This window comes from Trichomonas vaginalis, chromosome IV, assembly GCF_026262505.1.
Source record: "Trichomonas vaginalis G3 chromosome IV, whole genome shotgun sequence".
NCBI lineage: Eukaryota > Parabasalia > Trichomonadida > Trichomonadidae > Trichomonas > Trichomonas vaginalis.
The window spans coordinates 6,607,605-6,629,659 of NC_067206.1; the positions used below are offsets into that span (position 1 = coordinate 6,607,605).

General features: G+C 32.9%; 11 protein-coding genes and 4 pseudogenes across 15 annotated transcripts, besides 5 other annotated features; 10 read left to right on the forward strand and 5 right to left on the reverse strand.

Annotated features, from left to right (window-relative positions):
• Positions 1-85: 85 nt before the first annotated feature.
• Positions 86-2,238, reverse strand: TVAGG3_0042470 (secreted protein-related family; the record flags this gene model as incomplete). Its single annotated transcript, XM_001305455.1, has 1 exon — positions 162-2,138. The coding sequence occupies one exon, from the start codon at positions 2,136-2,138 to the stop codon at positions 162-164; it is 1,977 nt and encodes a 658-aa protein (XP_001305456.1).
• A 280-nt stretch (positions 2,239-2,518) lies between these two features.
• Positions 2,519-3,352: a mobile genetic element.
• Positions 2,519-3,352: a terminal%2Cinverted (terminal inverted repeat of Banshee-A1 transposon ID:TVAGG3_0042480).
• Positions 3,353-4,197: 845 nt separating this feature from the next.
• Positions 4,198-5,022: a mobile genetic element.
• A 502-nt stretch (positions 5,023-5,524) lies between these two features.
• Positions 5,525-5,623: a terminal%2Cinverted (terminal inverted repeat of Maverick-3 transposon ID:TVAGG3_0042500).
• Positions 5,525-22,055: part of a mobile genetic element that runs on past the window's edge.
• Positions 7,426-8,275, reverse strand: TVAGG3_0042510 (annotated as a pseudogene). Its single transcript has one exon. A coding segment is annotated over exon 1 (850 nt).
• On the forward strand, positions 8,294-8,824 carry TVAGG3_0042520 (annotated as a pseudogene). Its single transcript has one exon. A coding segment is annotated over exon 1 (531 nt).
• Positions 11,286-11,441, forward strand: TVAGG3_0042530 (uncharacterized protein; the record flags this gene model as incomplete). Its single annotated transcript, XM_051220785.1, has 1 exon — positions 11,286-11,441. One exon carries the CDS (start codon positions 11,286-11,288, stop codon positions 11,439-11,441), a length of 156 nt encoding a protein of 51 aa, XP_051105771.1.
• TVAGG3_0042540 lies at positions 11,460-12,025 on the forward strand (annotated as a pseudogene). Its single transcript has one exon. A coding segment is annotated over exon 1 (566 nt).
• TVAGG3_0042550 lies at positions 13,013-13,659 on the forward strand (annotated as a pseudogene). The gene has a single exon. A coding segment is annotated over exon 1 (647 nt).
• Positions 14,348-15,010, forward strand: TVAGG3_0042560 (uncharacterized protein; the record flags this gene model as incomplete). The annotated part of the gene is made up of 1 exon (XM_051220786.1): positions 14,348-15,010. One exon carries the CDS (start codon positions 14,348-14,350, stop codon positions 15,008-15,010), a length of 663 nt encoding a protein of 220 aa, XP_051105772.1.
• Positions 15,175-16,089, forward strand: TVAGG3_0042570 (organellar and viral DNA polymerase type B; the record flags this gene model as incomplete). Its single annotated transcript, XM_001296883.1, has 1 exon — positions 15,175-16,089. One exon carries the CDS (start codon positions 15,175-15,177, stop codon positions 16,087-16,089), a length of 915 nt encoding a protein of 304 aa, XP_001296884.1.
• On the forward strand, positions 16,593-17,204 carry TVAGG3_0042580 (organellar and viral DNA polymerase type B; the record flags this gene model as incomplete). Its single annotated transcript, XM_001296882.1, has 1 exon — positions 16,593-17,204. One exon carries the CDS (start codon positions 16,593-16,595, stop codon positions 17,202-17,204), a length of 612 nt encoding a protein of 203 aa, XP_001296883.1.
• Positions 17,493-18,272, forward strand: TVAGG3_0042590 (KilA, N-terminal/APSES-type HTH, DNA-binding family; the record flags this gene model as incomplete). Its single annotated transcript, XM_001296881.1, has 1 exon — positions 17,493-18,272. The coding sequence occupies one exon, from the start codon at positions 17,493-17,495 to the stop codon at positions 18,270-18,272; it is 780 nt and encodes a 259-aa protein (XP_001296882.1).
• On the forward strand, positions 18,662-18,763 carry TVAGG3_0042600 (uncharacterized protein; the record flags this gene model as incomplete). Its single annotated transcript, XM_001296880.1, has 1 exon — positions 18,662-18,763. One exon carries the CDS (start codon positions 18,662-18,664, stop codon positions 18,761-18,763), a length of 102 nt encoding a protein of 33 aa, XP_001296881.1.
• TVAGG3_0042610 (protein of unknown function, DUF4106 family) lies at positions 19,066-19,629 on the reverse strand (the record flags this gene model as incomplete). The annotated part of the gene is made up of 1 exon (XM_051220787.1): positions 19,066-19,629. A coding segment is annotated over one exon (564 nt), but the record flags the coding sequence as incomplete, so codon positions are not given.
• On the forward strand, positions 19,666-20,127 carry TVAGG3_0042620 (uncharacterized protein; the record flags this gene model as incomplete). The annotated part of the gene is made up of 1 exon (XM_001294118.2): positions 19,666-20,127. The coding sequence occupies one exon, from the start codon at positions 19,666-19,668 to the stop codon at positions 20,125-20,127; it is 462 nt and encodes a 153-aa protein (XP_001294119.2).
• On the reverse strand, positions 20,144-20,563 carry TVAGG3_0042630 (uncharacterized protein; the record flags this gene model as incomplete). The annotated part of the gene is made up of 1 exon (XM_001293831.2): positions 20,144-20,563. One exon carries the CDS (start codon positions 20,561-20,563, stop codon positions 20,144-20,146), a length of 420 nt encoding a protein of 139 aa, XP_001293832.2.
• On the reverse strand, positions 20,963-21,958 carry TVAGG3_0042640 (uncharacterized protein; the record flags this gene model as incomplete). Its single annotated transcript, XM_001294120.2, has 1 exon — positions 20,963-21,958. The coding sequence occupies one exon, from the start codon at positions 21,956-21,958 to the stop codon at positions 20,963-20,965; it is 996 nt and encodes a 331-aa protein (XP_001294121.2).

Below are 22,055 nucleotides of genomic sequence, written 5' to 3' on the forward strand. Positions count from 1 at the left end.
TGCTAAATAGAAAATTTGATAACAATAATTTCAAGTTAATGATGATTCAAGATATGTAATAATATTGCATGCCCAATCATTTAAGGTAAGAACTTGGTGAATAATAAACAGATTATCTCTCTATTCAGCTCATTAAAAATGTAATATAATATAAATATTGTTTAAACGAGAAAAGTTTTGTTCACAGCTGAGTTATCGTCTTTTTTGCGCTTTACAATTATAAATCCTATAATAATTGCAATAACAACAGCAGCAGCTAAGAAAACACAAACTAATACAATTGCAACAGTTTTTCCTTTTCCGGAAGACTTTTTAATCAGTCCGATTTCGCTCATGTCAATTGGTTCAATGCCGAGTTTGTTAAGTCTGGAACCCTTTTTGATGGAGTAATCTCCATTCTCAAAATCTGCAAAGTCAGATTCGTTTGCATCAATGTTGTTGTCGTAATAAATTTCATCCATTATCGTTGCATTTAAATATCTATTTGTGTTATTACAAAAAATATTGTGTGAAAAAATAGCTGATGGAGGAATCAATGGTGTTTTAACAGTTCCTCTCTTATAGAATTCATCAATCTTGGTGATATTTTCGTATCTCTCTGAATATGGTGGCAAATAACCAGCGACTTTTGGATTTCCTGTGATATTGTAATAGTTTTTCATCAAACTTTTATGGACATCTGCAAGACCCGGCATAGCACACATTGCCCTAGTTAAAAGTGCGAACTCACTTCCAATAAATACATTGTTTTTTACAATGTAATCTCTACCACCATTTACCAAAAGCCCGGATTTAACTTTATATAAAATGTTGTTTGTCACTAGAGCTGTACGCACGCATGAATCGAAATAAAATCCAATGATGATGGGTTTAGGAGTGAAGACATCGTGGATGTAGTTGTTCCTAAGTATGTTTCCTCGAAACGTGTAGTCGTTTCCTAAATATATAACACCGTTATCAGAAGCTTCCTGAAGTAGATGATGCATCTCATTTTTCTCAAACAAATGATCGTTTCCAGTTATAATAATTCCGGATTGAGGACCATTATATATAAGGCAATTGCGTACTGTGTGGCCGACACCCACTAATAAAATAGCAGGATAAGAGCTTCTGGACAAGTTACCAAAATAATAAAATTCACAATTGTAAATTAAATTGTTACTTTTTTCTAAAGTAGCTCTGTTTCCTCCACTCATAATAAGTCCGTAATTCAAAGTGTTGTGGATTAGACTGTTATTTAATGTAATATTTGACCCATACAACATTAGGCCATTGAGACCAATATTGAACACTTTTACATTATCAATGGTTACATTTGTGCAATAATAAAATTCAATACCATTATAACATGTTGCTTCAATAGATATGTCTCGGATTTCTATGTCATGAGTATTTACTGAACGTATTACTGCTTGAGTTAAATTTGATAAAAATATTTCTGTTTTTGAGTTAATTTTGCCAAAAGGTAAGAAATAAAGTATTTTCGTCTCATTGTCAATATAGAAATCTCCTGGATATCGAATCTCTTCAAGAATATTATAGAAGAAAATACCATCACCTTGTTTTGCTAAAATAGAATTGCCAGCGTTGCCAAGGTATACTTTCTGATTGCTTTTATCTATCCGAGTTACTTTTTGAGCGGATCCGGACCATCGATAGTTCCAATAACCAAAGGCCATGATATTAGGATGATATTTCCATGTGTATATGCGAGAATCATTAATCCCAATACCTTTTACTATTGATGTCGCAGTTACTGGAGAAGAAACGTTTATAAATTCGCCAACACGAGGATATTGAGCAATATTCATTTGTTGCTGATCAATATATAGATGATTGTGCGAGCATCTAGGCGAATATGTATATCCAAATTGATAAAATGGGCGAAGATTTGTGATATTGAATTCTTTGAGATCAATTTGATATATTTTGCTTCTAACACTTTCATCTAGCCTATTTAGAATATTATTGTCTGTTACTTTGGCCCAATTTGATAATTTGATTCCACCGATTAATCTGGTATTTTTTTCTCCAATGATGCGGGTATGATTTTCTTTGATCTCAATAGGAGATGACACATAATTTATACCTGGCTTTAATTGAATATCAACTGCTGATGCTAAAACAGCGAAAAGCATTTTTTTATGAGAGTACTCTTACTCATTCATCAATATTTGTAGAATGCTATGAGATCTATTAAATAAAAGAGATATACAATTAATTATCGCTCAAAATTTTGAATTACAGACCCGTGAAATATTATGAAAGAAATCTTGGCAGGACGAATATTTTTTGTTTATCCATACCCTATGACTCATACATCAAGAGTTCTATGAATCTGACACCAACTATTGTCTAATTCAATGAATTCTATCAGAAATTGAATGCTCCACATATCTGCCTGTTGACATTATCTAGAACCGTTTTTTATTTTGATGTCTGAAAAATAATCAAAATATAATGTATATATGATTAACCAAAGTATGTTTTTATGTTAGTAGATACGAATGCACGAATGTTATAGACCGAAAATAGATTTTTTCGGTTTTCTCTTCAAATAATTGAAAGAATGATACTATTATAGGTTTATTATATTATATAGCATATAATCATGCTATAGCCGAAAATTATAAGTTTTGAGAAGATTGAATATAACACAAATAAATGTGAATGTAAGTTAAATTGCTTGTTGTTTTTAATAGCTATTTAATGAGAAATCCAATATTGCAAAATTCAAATTGAATGATTGAAAGAACAGAAAAAGTCATTCTTTTCAATTTCGAATATGTTTCATTGTATTTATAATTATATGACAAATAAGATATTTAAACTTGATTTTTGAAGGAAAATTCACAAAATTGAATAAATTCAAATAATTTTTATTCAAAAATAAACTAGTCATTTGAGTTTAATACTAATTATCTATTCAAACTACAAAGTTTGTAATTTAAAATATTCTGTGAGATCAGATTGAATTAATTCAAGGTTCTTTTCAATTAATATTAATGACCATATTACGCATTTTCGAACATTCTAAACCAAATATAAAAATGGGAGATGAATGTTAAATTTGCTAGACATGGGGAGTTGTCTGCAAAGTTTTAGCTCTTATCTCTAACAAAAAATTAATTTTTAAAAAAATGACGAATACGTTTCACAGCGAGAAAAAAATAAAAGGCAAGATAGAATTTTCTAGACATAAAGAAGTTGTTTACCGAGTTTTAGCTCTTATCTCTAACAAAAAATTAATTTTTAAAAAAATGACCGAATACGTTTCACAGCGAGAAAAAAATAAAAGGCAAGATAGAATTTTCTAGACATAAAGAAGTTGTTTACCGAGTTTTAGCTCTTATCTCTAACAAAAAATTAATTTTTAAAAAAAGACCGAATACGTTTCACAGCGAGAAAAAAATAAAAGGCAAGATAGAATTTTCTAGACATAAAGAAGTTGTTTACCGAGTTTTAGCTCTTATCTCTAACAAAAAATTAATTTTTAAAAAAAGACCGAATACGTTTCACAGCGAGAAAAAAATAAAAGGCAAGATAGAATTTTCTAGACATAAAGAAGTTGTTTACCGAGTTTTAGCTCTTATCTCTAACAAAAAATTAATTTTTAAAAAAATGACCGAATACGTTTCACAGCGAGAAAAAAATAAAAGGCAAGATAGAATTTTCTAGACATAAAGAAGTTGTTTACCGAGTTTTAGCTCTTATCTCTAACAAAAAATTAATTTTTAAAAAAAAGACCGAATACGTTTCACAGCGAGAAAAAAATAAAAGGCAAGATAGAATTTTCTAGACATAAAGAAGTTGTTTACCGAGTTTTAGCTCTTATCTCTAACAAAAAATTAATTTTTAAAAAAAAGACCGAATACGTTTCACAGCGAGAAAAAAATAAAAGGCAAGATAGAATTTTCTAGACATAAAGAAGTTGTTTACCGAGTTTTAGCTCTTATCTCTAACAAAAAATTAATTTTTAAAAAAAAGACCGAATACGTTTCACAGCGAGAAAAAAATAAAACTGTACACTGATTTTAATTTTCATTTCCAGTCACTTTACTTATTATTTTTTCTTTTTTTCATTTTAATTATAAATTATTTCATAATACGTTTATTTACGTTACCATTTTCTTTATTCTTTTGAATTCCATACTAGACACTTATAGAATATTTTGATTGTTAACGTACTTCATTAGAATGAATCCTTACAAAGGGTATGTCGATCGAATTTACCTAATTGGTATTTCCAATCAGATTGAAGAAGGTAAAATGACATGGGAAGAAGCTTGCACCTATGTTCCCATCGCTCCAACCCTTCAATCAAATGATTTCAAATATTTAGATGTTTCAAAATCTTTTTTACAAAATCAATTTAGCTTACAGAATATTCCATTGCCTAAAGGCAAGAAAGGTCGTAGGGTCAATCCCTACGACCAAATCAAAGCTCTTGCTGTGATACATGACCACTGGGCCTTTCCCTGTGGTCAAACAAAACAACGGAAACGTTTGAAATTACAACAAATTGATGTATCTTATAGAGAAGTACGCAGATACTTCAAAGAAAATCATTTCACCAAGACGCGATTAGAGCATGCCGGGCCAGAAACAGCAGTAAGATATTGGGCGCTTTCACCCAATCTTATCTGGCACGCAGATGTTCATTATTTTAGGGGTGTTCGTGGCCAGTATATTTATGGCATAATCGACGATTTTAGCCGCAAAGTCCTAGCGTGTATACAAATACCAGATATGCTGGCAGCGACGACAGCGAACGTTGCGGCTTCCGCCTTCATTGAATTTGGCGCCCCTTATTGTTTCTGGACCGACAACGGTTCAGAAAATAGGGGCGCCTTTCAAGATCTACTTGATCTTTGGGGCGTCCAATGGCGGCATACAGACTCTCATTCTCCCTACCAAAATGGGAAGATTGAGAGATTCTGGCCGACATTGGAGCGCTGCCAAAGCATTCAGGCTATTCCTGCCTTTATTTGGGAGTACAATAATAACACACCGCATGAAGATCCCCAATTAATCCATTAACTGGAACAAATTACACGCCAAATCAAATGTATCAGCTGAAACCGAAATACACAAATGCAGATACAGAAAGGTTGTGGCAAATATGGGATACAGATACAGGCATGACCGCTGTTGACACATTCACAGCGTAATAATAAACATAATTTTTTAATTTCATTTTTAACAAGTTTTTTTAAATGTATGTAATGAATAATTCATTAGAATATGATAATGCACATTGTAACAGAATAGAACAATCACCAAATTTTTTTTTGAAATTAAAAAATAAAAGTAAAAAGTATAAAGTAATCTAACCAAAAAAGATATTTAAAAGAATTTTGGAAAAAACAGAATAAGGATAATGATATTATTTTAGATACACAATCGATGTACTGAAGAATAATCCGGTAAAATGATGATATAAAATTAGATTATTTTACAAGTAGCTAAAAGAATAAAACTATAAAAAAAAAAAAAAAAAAAAAAAAAAAAAAAAAAAAAAAAAAAAAAAAAAAAAAAAAAAAAAAAAAAAAAAGGTTAGTGGGGCTTCCAGGCACTTCGTGCTTCTAGCCCTGAAGATGTTTAGTATAAATGAAGTTCTTATATACGTCTTCCAGGAGCTTTTCACAAATTATATATGTTTTCATGTTTTGTCAAGACTTCTTCGTAAAATCAGACAAAAATAATGTTTAGGTAGAAGGTTAGATATAACCTCTTTTCTAACCTCTTTTCTACCCTCTTGAATTTTCAAGACTTCTTCGTACATGTTTTGTTACTTTTCTGTCACTTTTCAGGGAAAAACATTTTTATATTATATAAATGAATTTTACAAAACCACCGTTACCGTTCTTTGGAAATAAGAGTAAATGTAAAGATTATTATATTGAGAGAACTTAAGAAACTACCGAATGGTCTAACATTTGTAGATTTGTTCGTGGAAGTTTCTATATATCCCATTTGTGCCATACAATATTCCTGACTCAAAGATTATATGCAATGACTTCGACAACTATATGGACCGTCTCAAAAACATATACCAGACACAAACAAATATTGAAAGAGTTAAAAGAAAAGATACCTATAGGTAAGATGGAAGCGTATACCATTAGATAAGAAAAATATTGTGAGAGAGGTTTTGAAAAAAAGCAGAATATATAGACTGGAATAGTATATCTGCTAGACTATTATATAGTGGTTCTATAAGAGTTCATGACATTGAAACACTTATGTCAAAAGTTTTATATCTTAACTATACAAATGTTTTCAAAGAGGACATAGAAAAATATATTGAGGGTATAGAGTTTGTGAGATGTCATTGGAAGCAGTTGTATGAAAAATATAAAGACAAGGAAAATGTTTTCTTTATAGTGGACCCGCCGTTCTATAACACATGGGATTTTCAATACCAAGTAGACTGGACTTTGAGAGACTCTTTAGAAACTTTAGACGTTTTACATAACCATCCATGCTTTTACTTTACATCCGATAAAAGTGGTTTGGAAACCGTTATGAGATGGTTAGAGGACATACATGACTATGAGTTTAGATATGACAAGATAGAATATGAGAGAGGTCCTATAAACCGGAGAAAGTGTCATAACAAAGAAATTTTATTAGTAAGTAAATGTGGTTTGAAATCGGACTACTTGTTTTAGGTTTTTTCCATTGTGTCATTTATTTATTTGACGTGGCAGAAAAGTACAGAGAATATGAAGATGAACCAATGCCTGCAAATGTTCAGTATATGTACTCGTAAGAGATATTTTTATCTAATATTAAATGGACGCACAGAACTTAGCGAATGCACAGCAACCTGGACAACCAAACCCAGAGAATATTCCAAATGAAGTTAGAATACAAACTGCAATGGCAAACTATGGTCAAGTGCCAACAGATGTTACAAATGCAAACTGCCATGTCAAATGACGCTGCGTTAGGTTTGCCACCATGGTATGCAAATAGAGATGGAAAGAGTTTTATACAAACCCTGAAGTGGGATATAAACAACTTTATGCAGATGACGCGAACACAGGAGTTGACCCAGAATATGTTTTCTACCAGAGGAGAAACAGAATGTATGAGCTCCAGTTAAAGAATGCTATGGAACTCAACAGGAAACGCAAGAAGACTAGGCGGACATTAGATTTTACATATAGTAAAATGGGTTTCTTCAGTAGTAGGAAACTTCTTTCAGAAGAGTTGGAAGAGGTATATGGAATGGAATAAAAACCGTAGGAAGAGGAATTTGGAACGGAGTCAAAAATATTGGTAAAAGAGTAGGTCAGTTTGTTGGTATTATACCTAAAGACCCTGAACCAGAAGAACAAGCTCCTGTTATACAACAGCCTGAACCTGCACCACAGTCTAGTTGGCAACCAAATCCAACACCTCAAGCGTATTAAAAAATTATATTTTTACCGTTCGATAGTAGTTGTATATGAAACTAAGTTCTAAGTAAAACGCATGGTATAATGGAATTATTCTTTTTCTTCCATCTGTAGTAAACCATACTTGAAAGTCTGAAATACTTCCACTTGGTGGTTCATATAGCTTTGTAGGTTTTTCGTAAAAGTCATTTGCCAAGCATAAGAAAGAGTTTTGGGCGCCAGAAAATGAAGCATGAACAATAATAGCAGCTGGGTCGAAAACATCTTTAAATAAATATGGTTCATCTCTTGCATATCGACTGTAAATATTTGCTAAAGGAAGTTCGACTTTCTGATTTAACATTCTTTGCAAATAATACCATGACATTGCAGTGAATTCTGTATATATTTGTTCGTCTTTCTTTGGATTGTCTTCGTAGATTTGAAATGACACTTGTGAATTTTGTTTGTCATATACAATTCTCACATAAAGTGTGCTCTCGGTATTTGCATATTCATCAGCATATTTTGCATAACATGAATTTATTTTATCTTCTATATTTTTTAACGCAGTCTGTAGAGAAGATGAAAGGTCAACTTGTATTAGCTCAATTTCTTCCCACATTTTTCGTTTCCCTTCAGATATATAATCTATATGAAACCTTACAATAAATGGAAAACTTTTATCTTCTACAGACACAAACTTCATTCTACGAAAGCCAATAGCTTTTGTGACAGATGGGTCTCTTAACCATCTTAATGGGTAGTCAAAACGATAGCCTTCATGCTTTACGGTCTCTGTCTCAAAACTTTTGACCGACATTAGTAAAAAGTTCATCTAATGGTTTAGTTGTAGCAACTCTTGAATTTTCTTTTTCTATTGGAAGCATATTTTATCTAGAATAAAAATGTCAAATGAAACAGCGTCTATGAGAGAAATACAACACAACCGACAACTCATTATGCAAGCTCTAAATAAGAACACAACAAACTTTTCAAACTATTCTAAGATATCTGAGTCATTGAAAGAAGGAAACTTAAAACTGACATTAAACCCAATGACAGATGAGTTTCTGTTTCAAGACAATAGAACCATACTGTCTGTATAAATCCAACAAAAGGAACTTTAAACGAGAAACCTATAAATGAACTTCTTTTGAAAACAGATGTTGACAACAAAGCTGACAAAGAATATGTAGACGATGCAATAGCAAAAGAAGAAGAAAGAGCTAACAATGCTTATGCAACAAAAGAACATACTCATCCTGAACTAGCAGACAAAACATATGTTGACAATAAAATGTCAAGTGAAGTGACAAGAGCTGAAAACGAATATTCTAAAAAGACTCATACACATTCTATATCTGAAATAACAGACTTACAAGAAACCTTAAACAGGAAAAGTGCCGTTGGACATACACATACATCTTCTGAAATAACAGACTTAAACGTTAGCCTTGAAAAGAAAGCAGATAAAACATATGTCAATGAAATATACCAAAGTTTAGTTGGAACAAAAAATATTGAAACTATTGTTGGTGACTTTTCTGTCAATGAAGAAAATAAATATTTTAGATGGCAGTTGGTACATTCCTTAAAAAATGGTATACGGTATAAACTCATTCCGAAAAATACAATGAAATGTATGTAAGCTATAAAAAGAATGATGGTACACAAGTTAAAGTTCCATTAGACAACAACTGCTACTTAAACTTATATGGAGACGAACAAAAGAAATATTTATAGAGTTTATGAAATGACAGATATGACATTGCCTGACCAGCTCCAGCACCATATTATTATGACTATGGAGATGACGTCAGAAACCACATGTAGATGAACAAAAGCTAACATTATATTTAGATTTTTATAGATATAAAAGATATAATGCAATAGAAAAAACGAGAATAGTATACTATTATGAAGATGACAGAAATAAATATTATAGTCAAGACTTTACCTACCCTGAAAACATAAGATTATATTATAAAAAATATTCTGACACAAACAGAAGAAACCTGAAATAGTTGCACTATATTTTAAGTTCAAAAGAGACAATCTATAATATCTCATATGTTTGATTTTAATGAACTCCAGTAGGTTCTATTTATACATCTATGGAAGCAAGAGGTCCTCAAGTAATGTTTGGTGTTGGTGCATGGGAACAAATAGTCGACAGGTTTTTGTATTGTGCAAACTCTTCAAAGGAAACAGGTGGAAGTAAAACGATTTCAGGTGAAAATTTACCTGCCACAGTCACTACATAGATTTAAGTACATCTCAAGCAGGTTGGCATAGCATAGATATTGGGATGGTCAGGAATGACAAAAGGTAAAGGATATGATGTTAAAGACGACGTTAAGTTTGCTATAAATTGTTACTGGAGTGACACTCAGGGAGAAGGAAACCATACACATTTCGTTTCAGGATATATCGCAAACAACGGGAAAGTAAAGAATACATGCCACCTTACATGACAGTTTACGCCATGGTATAGAATTGCTTAGTCGTCATTTTCAACTTCTTTAGCATATTCGTTCAGGAGTTGTCTTATATTTGTTAGGAATGTCTTTGAAAGTATACCACCTTGAACTTTGACAAGTTTGAAACGAGGTCTGACAATAGTAGTTTTATCTTCTGCTTGCAGTCTGTACATTTTGCCATGTTTGCCTAAAACTTCATAATATTCTCTTGTATACTTTCTTCTATTTTTACGAACACGAATGTGAGTACCTGTCGGGTTCCCATTGTTGTCATATCAATAGTATTTTCATATGGGTCGCGTTTAGGTATTTCTATTTTTACTTTGTCACCTTTCTTAAGTTTGAAGGCCTGGCATTCTTTCTTGTTTGTCTCTTTTGACTAAATTGTTAAATATAAAGTCTTTCTCTAAGTCGGGGTTTGTTTTTTTCATTTCTTCGGGGGAGTGGTTTCCCAAACCTTTTTGTTTACGGTTATTGTAAATATTTTAAACTTGTCTCATCTTTGCCATGGAGAAATGTCTTACTTGTCGTCATATGACATTTCATTTGCTTCACCACCTTGGTGGTTGGTTTAAGTCTCTTAAATTTTTTATACAACTGTCAATGACACCAGAGCAGAATGGTTTTGGTCGACAATGAAATATTGGTTTACATTTTTTGAACGCAGATAGTTTTAATATCGTTGATTGAAAGAACTTTCACAGTCAGATGTCAGTTTTGTTGGATGGTATTTGTCAACGAATATTGTCAAAGCAGTTTTCACATCTAAAATATTTTGGACCATAATGGTATGTGCTTCACAGTATCTGTTTTGACCAACAAAATATTAGCCAGTATGGTGGTCCATTCTGTTCTAACTCTCGGAATGTTTTTCCAAGATATCCATAAACCAAGCATTTGGTGTTGAACTAAAGATTTTTATCATGAGTGCTTTCTTTGTTGCCTTAGAAACATAGGGGTCCTTGTTTGAATTCGTAATTTTTAACCCATAAGAAATGGGTTTATTTGGCGCATTAGCAGGAGTCGCATCTAGATTTTTGCCCGCAGTGGGAACAATAGCCAGAGGTGTATTTGGAGTTGGAAGGAAGATTTTGAGTACATTAGGTATACTTAAAGAGAAAGCACAACCTATTATACAAACTGTACAGAAAGGTTGGGATGTAGCACGAGATGCAGCAAATCTTATTCCAAATCCTGAAACAAGAGGAAAAGTTCAAGGATGGATGGACAATGTAGGAAGACAAGCAGAAACTACTATATACAAAGCAAATGACTACTATAACCAAGCAGGACACTATATGGACCAAGGTGAAAGATTCTTTAACAGAGGATATAACCATGCACAACAATGGGTAAACAATAACCAACCTCAACCGCCTCAAACGTGGGGAATGTAAAGTTTTTTTACTGAGATGAAATGAACAATACAGCATTGAGACAAATGGGTTCAAGATGGATTTGTCGGCTTCCAGCAGTTACACAACCACGTGTTTGTCAAGTTCTTCCTATACCTCAGGAAGTTTTAGACCGACTTAAAAAACCTAAACAACCAGTTGAAAACAAAACAAACTAAAATTTTTACTGAGATGAAATGACCGAAGAAGTTGAAACGGTAGATTTGACACCACAAACAAAAGTTCAGAACCATTGTCAAAACCTGTCAAAGAACTTACAGATGAAGAGAAAAATTCAATAATAGAAAGTGCCAGGTCTGGAAATACAAACCCTAACTATAAAGTCACTTTTCATAGAAATGGAACGGCTAGTATCTCAAAAAAGAAACAGACTCTCACAAATAAAATATTGAAGTCTGAAGGAGTTAAAGAGACAACAGATGGAAAAGTTTACTTCACTGACCAACAGTTCATTATAGAACATCTCATTGACTTAGAGTCGAAATATTCTAAACTTTACAACAAACACAAAAAGTTGAAAGGAAAACAAAAACAAATGGCATATGATATTTATGAAGATGTTGACGACACAACCATACCTGCAAGTGAGGTAAAGTCAAAGGAACCGAAAAGTGACGAAAAACCGATAGAAGAAGAAAAACCAAAAACTGAAGATAAACCAAAACCAAAGTTTAGTCAACCTTCATTAGCTGGTATGGGTTGGCGTCAAAGGCTTATGGTAGCTGGTGGTTATGTAAAGTAAAGAAAAAAAACATTTTTTTATTTTTATAAAAATGTACGCTGAGTTTGTTGGAGAAGACCGTTGGAACTTGTTTGTTAGATGAGAAATATGAAATGGCTACCATTTAAAATAAAACATTTTTTTTAAAAAAACATTTTTTTATTTTATTTGAAATGTACGCTGAGTTTGTTGGAGAAGACCGTTGGGAAACTTGTTTTGTTAGATGAGAAATATGAAATTCACTGTTGTGAGTCATTTGAAGTCAGAAACAAAGAGACAAAAAGAGTTTTAAGCGATGGAGGGAAGCGAATAACGGATATACTACTATGAAGATGGGTGGAAAACACTATTTTAAACATGTTGTCATTGCAACTCATTTTATACCGAATCCTAACAATTTACCTTTTGTAGACCATATAAACCGTATAAGAAACGACAATAGACTTGAAAACTTACGTTGGGTCACTCGTTCTGAAAACAATAAGAACAAAAGCAAATTTCGAGATATTGTATTCGAATTTGTCGACGAACTAGAAGATGAAACAATTGAAATTACAGACTATGGCAAGCATACGCTTGAGTTTTACTACTATAGCGAAGAACAGGACTCTTTCTACTTTTATACCGGCGTAAACTATAGGAAATTACAAGTATGTTTTACTAAGGCGGGCTATGCTTATGTAAACGCTAGAGATACAGATGGAAAATACGTTAGACTATATCTTAACAAATTCAAGAAGCTATATGGCATACCATTTTAAAACATTTTTTAAAACAGTATATTTTTACATATATTAAATGTTTCAGGTTGAAAAACAAAGAACAAAAGTAGTAGATACAAAACCGTTAGACTATATCTTTACAAACGCCGGTAGGACTATATCAGATGAAGAAATTTCATCCCGAGCATACAGGTTTGACTATCCAATTCGTTGGCTTCAAAGTCCTTCAGATGCAAAGGCAATAGGATTTAGAAGAGTTTTGTTTTCAAAAAGAACTAACGCATTTATGTTCGCAGTATATTTTCATGGGCAGTATGAAGGTTCTGATGGTCTAATAGACAAATTTGACGAAATGAGAATCTTTACAGTTCGTTCAGACGAAAACCTTGAGAAGACTCTAAATGACTTTCAAACTCAAATAAACAAATACTACTGGGAATTTCAAGAAAAATACGACTCTTTACTAAATGGAACATACTATCTAAAACTAGAATAACAAGATGAATTCCACCGTTTCATTTCAAAGGATTGAAATAACCCTCCAAGAGTACACAGTTTTTATTTTGGGAAGTAGACAAACGTTCTTGGGCACAATTTCTTCGGTTACTAAACCAGAACGAACCATTACCACCTGACGGTCCGTTTAAATTTATACGTCCACCAGCAGATTTGACAGTTTATAGAAACGTGTTTGACCCTCAAAATGTCATGTGTCATGCAAGTTTCAGTTCAAGCAACAATAGTTTTCTATGTATTGGTAAGGACTTTTATGACTTTGCTTCTAAATTCTACGAACCACCTAGTAACAGTTTCTCTGACTTTCAAGTTTGGTTCACAACAAATGGTGTGCAACATATTATTCCATTGTACTATGACTTTTATCTCGAATTGTCTTTCATATATAACTACGGAAAAGTGCTGAAAAAGTATTGAAAATAATGTTTAGGTGAAGAGGTGACATCTCACCCGTTTTCTCACCTCTTTTCTCACCTCATGAATTTTCATGAATTTCATCGTAAATGTTTTGTCAAGACTTCTTCGTAAATGTTTTGTCGAAACTTCTTCATCGTAATGAGCGTAAATGACCCAAAAATATAATTTAGGTGAAGAGGTGACATCTCACCCGTTTTCTCACCTCTTTTCTCACCTGTTTTCTCACCCGTTGAATTTTCATGAATTTTGTGCTGAATTCGACAAAAATGAGTTTTTGGTTGAAAAAAGAGGTGGAGCCAAAAGTGGCTCGACCTCAAAACAAGCATTTTGTGAAGAATATACCAACCCGCGGAAAACAGCGGGTTGCTTTTTATACAAAATTCAACAGGTGAATTTTCATGAATTTCCTTAAGATAGAAAAAAATATATTTTAGGCGACCAGGTCACTCGGTCACTCGGTCAACTAACATCTTTTTGAAAAAGTGTGACAACATGACATTTTGACAACAACACAGGAAATAGATTTCATCGTATATTTTTTGTTAAGACTTCATCGTAAATGTTTTGTTGAGACTTCATCGTATATGTTTTGTCGAGATTTTTATCGTTGTGGTCCGACGGTTAAGCCACAAACGAATGTCCGACGTCCCACCAAAAAATATTTTTTATTTTTATTGTAAGAACAGAAATGTCAGTCGAAGCAAAAACGTTCACGAACAAATCTAATGGCGAAACATTCACAAAAGGCACTTACAACGGTATTGAAGTCTTACGTAGAGACAAGGATGGTTATATAAATGCAACAAATATGTGTCAGCAGTTTAGGAAGGACTTTAGAAGGTTGTTGGAAAATAAGTCCTGGGAAGAGTATTTTGAGGCATTTTGTGAAGAATATACCAACCCGCGGAAAACAGCGGGTTGCTTTTTATACAAAATTCATGCAGGAATTCCTGATGAAATCAAACAGGTTAGAGGAATGTATGTAGACCCAAGACTTGTAAACTATATAGCAATGTGGGCTTCTCCAAAATATTGCATAGCAGTTGGAAAAATTATGGACTCCATAGACAAGAAAGTTCATGAGAAATTAGATGAAGAAGAACTTGAAGATACAGTAGAGAATGCAAAACCTTTGTTCGAAGAAGAAGTTAGAAAAATGCATGAAAAACAAATAGAACATGAACGTGAGATATGTTCTGGTTATAGAGACTCGCCATACGAACTAGACCAATGGGAACAAGAAGATTTAAAGAGAGAATTTAGAGAATATGAACTCGCTAAGATAGCATTTGAAGCTGCAGAAAAGAAGTTAAAAGCTTGGGGTTGTTTTGTACAAAAATATTGTGAGTAAATGAACCATTTTTTTCGACAAAAATATATTTTAGGTGAAGAGGTGAGATGTCACCCGTTTTCTCACCTGTTTTCTCACCCGTTGGATTTTCATGAATTTCCTTAAGATAAAAAATATATTTTAGTTTTTTATAAAATATTTTTTTTTATTTTTATTGTAAGAACATGTTAGCAACAACTTCACCAAACTCGTTAGTCATGAATCCTACGTCAATGTTAGTAGAAATGAAAAGCTTCATTCCTTCTTCATATACTTTCGAAACAGAAATCCAGAAGATAAAGCAAGAACTTCTCCAAGGAGATTTAGATTGCACTGCAAAAGATGAAACAAATGAACAGTATCTTTATGAAATGCAGGACATTATTGACCATTTACCCAAATTGCCTGAAATTCAGCAACAAAAACTAACTATTCCTGAATTCGATGAAATTGAAGTGAAACCAACTGACTCAGTAGAAATAAAGAAGTTCATACGAAAGGTAAATTATGAATTCCTTGGTTTTCATTGCAACCATAAAGTTATGGACAAAGATTGCGACATGTTATATAAGAACATCTCTGACCTTTACAAATCCGAAGAATTTAAGACCTACGACAACTTTGTTTCATTAGTTGCAAAATGTGTATGGGAAATAAGAGATAAAGATAGTAGGGGTAAGGTATGGAATGAACAGATAAGACCCGCTATGTTTGAGATGAAGAGAGCAATTGACGCCTTGGTTGTTTTAGCAGGTAAGGTTTCAGAATATAACGCAAAAATGAACCCGCAATGTTCTAAATGTAAAGCAGCAATGAGGAAATATAACTACTCCGTCAAAGAGATAGAACGTATGCGAAACGACTATGCAGACTTAAAGAAAGAAGCAGAAAAACCAGCAGAAAATAAAATGGATATGTTAGCATTTCTGAACAAAAACTATCCAACAGCAGAAGATTTCCTTCTATCTGACGTCAAGAAGAAGTATAAAGAAACTTTCGGTATCGTTAAAACATTCGATGTACTAAAAGAAGAAATAGAAGCTACAAAACTGTTTAGGATTTCAAATATACATCGTACAATTCATGTAAAACGCTTATAAAATAACAGGTGAGAAAAGAGGTGAGAAAACGGGTGACATCTCACCTCTTCACCTAAACATTATTTTTATTGAATTCAGCAACAAAATTCTGAGTAAAATAATTTTTAGGGCATGTGTCAAACCGTTGAGTTTTCACAAAATTTAAAAAATAACTGAGGTGAGAAAACAGGTGAAAAAACAGGTGACATCTCACCTCTTCACCTAAACATTATTTTTGTCTGATTTACGCTCATTACGATGAAGTCTTGACAAAACATATACGTTTAGTTTCGATGAAATCATGACAAAGAATGTACGATGAAGTCTTGACAAAACATATACGAAGAAATCATGAAAATTCATGAGGTGAGAAAACAGGTGAAAAAACGGGTGACATCTCACCTCTTCACCTAAACATTATTTTTGCTGAATTCCGTATGAAATTTCATGAATTTCCTTAAGACAGAAAAAATAAAGTTAGTTTTTTATAAAATATTTTTTTTATTTTGTATGTAAGAACAGAAATGACAAACATTGAGTTTGAAACAGTTAAAAAGATAGACAATGACACCAAATTGGTTAGAATAGGTGATTTAAACGTAAGATACTCAAAGAAATACAAAAAATATTCTTTGTCAGACATTTTATCTCCATCCGGAAAGAGAGCAAAGGACTGGGTTAGAATTGCTTCTACTCAGAAAATTTTGACAAGAAATCCTGAGCTTATGATATCGGTAAGATTCTATGGAACTACAGCATATCTTATAGACAAAAGTCTTATACCAATAGTTTTGTTATGGTTAGACCCAGTTGTTGGATATAACTTCATAACATATGGTTCATTCGACTCAGAACGTTGCAGTGAAGGCTTACTTTACATCGTTCAGAAACCGAAGGACTTCAATACAAAGAGATATAAGATAGGAAGAACATATAATATAACTCTAAGATATGACAGTACAGTCAATATAGTCAAGGTTGTGTTTGTTAACGATATGAGAGCTGCTGAAACAGAACTACTTGAAAAGTTTGAGAAAATGTATGGTGCTCCCACGAAAGGTAAAGAAACGTTTGAAGTAGATGAGATAGATAAAGCTATAAAATTATTTGACGAAGTTGCTGAAAAATACATGTAAAAATAACGTTTACCATGTAAAACGCTTATAAAATAACAGGTGAGAAAAGAGGTGAGAAAACGGGTGACATCTCACCTCTTCACCTAAACATTATTTTTGCTGAATTCAGCAACAAAATTCTGAGTAAAATGGCATAAGATTGCTTCCCTCGGAAACAGTGAAGAACAGCGAGTACGTTAAAAAACTTAGTCGCCAAAACTCTATGAAATTCATGAATTTCCTTAAGATAGAAAAAATAAAGTTAGTTTTATTTTTATTTATTTTTTTATTTTGTATGTAAAGACAGATATGTCAACAACAGAGAACACAACAACAGTTATAGTCCATGAAGCTATAAATGAAGAATATGAGTGGGTTCAGTTTAACAAACAACTCCGTCTCATTCGTTCGGTCAAAGACGATATGTACCAAATGCAAAGTATTTTGACGGCTTGTTTTGCTCCAGACACTAAGCTTCCTAAAGACTGGTTTGAATTAAATAGCACTCATGAACTCCTCAGTGAGTTTGAACATGTAGAACTTAAAAAGATGTACCAAGACAGGCAAAACTTACCATCACATCTAAAAGGTATATATGTTCATAAGTTCCTAGTTAGTTCAATAGCAATGTGGGCTTCACCTCGTTATGCAATCTACATACTTATGCTACTTGACGAACTTTGTACAAAGCAGAGAGAAGATATGATGAAAGAAGACAAAAGCATTCAGAAAAGAATACCACGTTCGGTACCAAAAGGAAAGGAAAAGAGTTATAAGTATATGATTTATACTGAAGAGATGGAAAATGAAGAAGACAGAGATATGGTTATGTTGCATTTAGTCAGAAGAAACAACAAAAGCTTTTACGACCTTGCTAAGATTTACAAATCTGACAGAAATTGGTTCTATCGCGAAAACTTACCGATTTCAATGACCCCAAATGAAGATGTGAAACAAATAGTTCAAGATACGTTACCTCAAACACACTATGATATGAAAGGTTGTACAATTTTTACCTTCAAAGAAGACTTGCCGCTACTGAAGGAAAAAATAACAGAGTATTTTGACAACTTCAAACAAGTAGAGTAGATGAACCATTTATTTTTACGCTTGACTTCAGATGGCTCAGGTAGCTCTATAAGGTAAATTGTCTTGTCAAATCCTTCTGGCATTCCAAGTTCTTCCTTCCGACATTCCAAGTTCTTCCTTCCGACATTCCAAGTTCTTCCTTCCGACATTCCAAGTTCTTCCTTCTTGCATTCCGAGTCCTTCCTTCCTACTGGAAAAAAATTTCCCGACAACTGGAAAAAAATTTCCTTCAGACAGGAAAAAAATTTCCTGTTGTTCGTCCGTAAACCATTCAAATTTTCGAAAATTGAGAACTTTTTGGTCGAACGACAGAAAAAATTTTTCCTTCAGACAGGAAAAAAATTTCCCGACAACTGGAAAAAAATTTCCATCCGACAGGACACAAACGAATGTCCGACGTTCCTCTTCCTGAATGTCTTCCAAAGCCAGAAGAACCGAAAGCCCCAGCACCACAACAGACTAAGACCAAACTCTTTATTTTTCAAGCTTGACTTTTTACAATTTGAACTTTGTTTGCGTAGATATGAATTCTGAAAGAAGTATGAGGGTCTTGTATGACTTTGTACTTCTCCCATAGTTCATGTCTGTCAAACTTACCTGCCATGGACTCTTTCATAAGTTCCATGAAATCGTCTTCGGACAATCCAGGGAAAAGTATAATGTCAGTAAGTATTCTTTTAACATCCTTACTTAAACTCTTTGCTGTCTGTACACATATTACGACTGAGATGTTAAAGTGTCTGAGCTTCTTAAGAATTCGACACATATCTTGTTCTCTGTTCTTTAACAAAGGATGAGAAGCAAAGTCATCTAAAATAAGAAGACATCTATGAGGGTAAGTCTTCCAATCGTAAGATTGCAATTTCTTCGAAATGTATTCTATCTCTTTCTGTTTGTTTCTGAAGTGTTTCTTCTCTAATATTCTCTGCATTTCCTCATTTGGGTCTTTAAACTTAGAATTTATATACTCATTTATAGCATTATACTTCAAAACTCTTCTTTGGTACTTCTTTATCCAATCTAACAACTCAGTATCCTTTATACATACTAACTTAGACTTCTTTATAATATCTTTGAACGAATTGACGGTTTGGTCAAATTGACCAGAAGTACTACAAATAACAACTAACTCATAGAATGGGTTCTTCTCATCTAGTTCTTGTTGTTGTGCAGCCATTTTAAGATAAGTGAAAGTCTTACCCGACCCAGGTGGTGCAATTAGACCTGTTATACCATTCTGAGCAAATAAGAACTTGTCATGTATGGGTTTTATCTGAGCATTTTCCAACTTCCTCTTGTTCTTATTTAAAACATTCTCAAATTTCTTGTCAATGTCAGCAAACTTTTTTTCTAACATATTTTTAGAAAAATTAAAACTTTTATCTTTTACAAAATGTCTAGCGATTTCGCTATCTATATTCGAGACAAGCTTTTCGACAGCAAAACATCTGTCGACCATAAAATCTTACATAGTGTAAACAAGAAAGGTGAATTTGTTCTAAAGTTCTGTTTCTGGGAATATGACAAGAACCATAAAACATTAAGCAGAGCAGTCTTAAAATTTGTCAATGACAGACTTGTTGACAGAGATGACGCCGATTGGAAAGATGAAGTCCAACAAAAGTTCTTAGAATGCAAAGAAGACACATGCGCTGTTCTTGAAGATGAAATAGGAAACAGAATAGAAGAGCTATTAAAGGACAAAGAACTTTTACAGAAATATGGTTCGGAGAAATTTGACATAACTCCACCAGAGAGAAGAAGAGAGAGAAAGAAAAGAAAGAAAGAAAAGAAAGTAGAAGAAGAGAAGAAAGAACCTGAACCAGTTCCAGAGAAAAAGAAATTTGACATGTAAAAATAAAATTTTATTTTTAGAACATTTCTGGGTCAATGTCAATGTTCTCTTCCTCTTTAGGGGCAAACACTGGCTTAGACTCTAAAATCTTTTTACCCAATTTACCTTGAACTTCAACTATCTTAGACTCATAATATTCATAGTCGTCTGCTTTCTTTGGTTCATAAGGTATAACAAGTTTGTATGCTTTACCTTCTTCGAGTTTTGAGAACTTTCTGTCAAAATTTTCTTTGACTGTTAACAAACCTTCTATGTCTAAGTCTTCAAAAGTTGCACCACTTTTTCTAACAACAGCAAACTTAACTGGTGCAATGTTCCAAATTTTGTCAAATGTAGACTTTTCAAAATTGTAGAAGTAAACATTCAAATATGCGAATGGAGCTAACTTATCTTTGACTTCTGTCATGTACTTATTTACTGAGATGAATTTCGTCATCTTTTCTATCGGATAAAAAAAATATTTTTTTTAAAATTTACTCAGAAAAATTATTTCTTTCTATATTTGCCATTCCGAACTTCGAAAAGATGTTTTATACCAGCATAGAATTTTTCTCTAGAGCTTGGTCTTATATCGTTTTCATGACAATATTTTCTATATTCTTCATATAAAGCCTTTTTTTCATACATTTCATAAGGACAATCTAACCAGAATAGCGCATATCCGTTATTTTGCTCCCATCCGCTTAAAACTCTTTTTGTCTCTTTGTTTCTGACTTCAAATGACTCACAACAGTGAATTTCATATTTCTCATCTAACAAACAAGTTTCCCAACGGTCTTCTCCAACAAACTCAGCGTACATTTCAAATAAAATAAAAAAATACTGTTTTTAAAATTTACTCAGAAAAATTTTTCTTTGTATATACGCCGTTCTGAACATCTAAAAGATTTTTGACATTTGCCAAGAATGTACGTTTAGACGCTGCCATATAACCATATTCTTGACAATACTGTTTATATGAATCGTACAATGACCTTTCATCTAATGACACAAAGTCAGTTTCATCTATGAACAGTTCATATACACTCTTGTTTGCTTCTAACAATGTTTGTCTCTCTTCTGTATGTGGAATTTGTCTTGGATTGAACTTAGAAATATCTAATGTCATGAAATATGAGAACAAGTGGTTGTAAAAGTCAGATATCAAAGTTTCTGCTAAGTCGTCAAAATATTCTGTATCTTGCATATGAGAATCTGACGTTCTGACAACTACATATCTTCTGTCAGAACTTTCTAACTTCATCGGAACAGCATTGTTTGAAACCATAATGAAGTTTGCAACATTTTCACAAACTCTTTGGTCTTTATACTTTCTTTCAACAACTCCAACTTTGTCTGTTATAAGACTCTTCAAAGCATCTGAGTTTAAAACTTTTGTTGTATCTATACTTTGAAGTTCATTGCAAACTATAAGTTTCATATTCTCTATTGAGGAGTTAAACTTGCCACAGATGTTTTCTAAGTTTGTCATATTCGGATTCGAATAGCCCTCTAACAGTTTGCATAAGATATCTGTAAAGAAAGTATTCTTACCTGTTCCTTGTTTTCCAATTATAATGAGAGCAGTTTCATTTTTAGCACTTGGATGTTGTAAGATGTTTGCAAACCAACATAAGATATACTCATAGACTCTTTCGTTTCCATTGCATATAATTTCTTTGACATGGTCTAACCAAGCTTCTATAATATTTTCTTTCCATTCTACTTGTTCGTATTTATATCCAGTGAAGATAGAATAGAAGTTTGGAGAAGGTGTATAGAACTTTATACCTCGAACTGAAAAATCTTCTAACTTTGACAATAAGATATCCCAAGCATCTAACATCTTCATGCCAACTTGTACGACTTTTATTTTCTTAAGTTTCTGTCTACATTCTTGTTCTGAAACTATTGTTGCTCTTGGTTTGTTAAAGACAACATCCCATTCT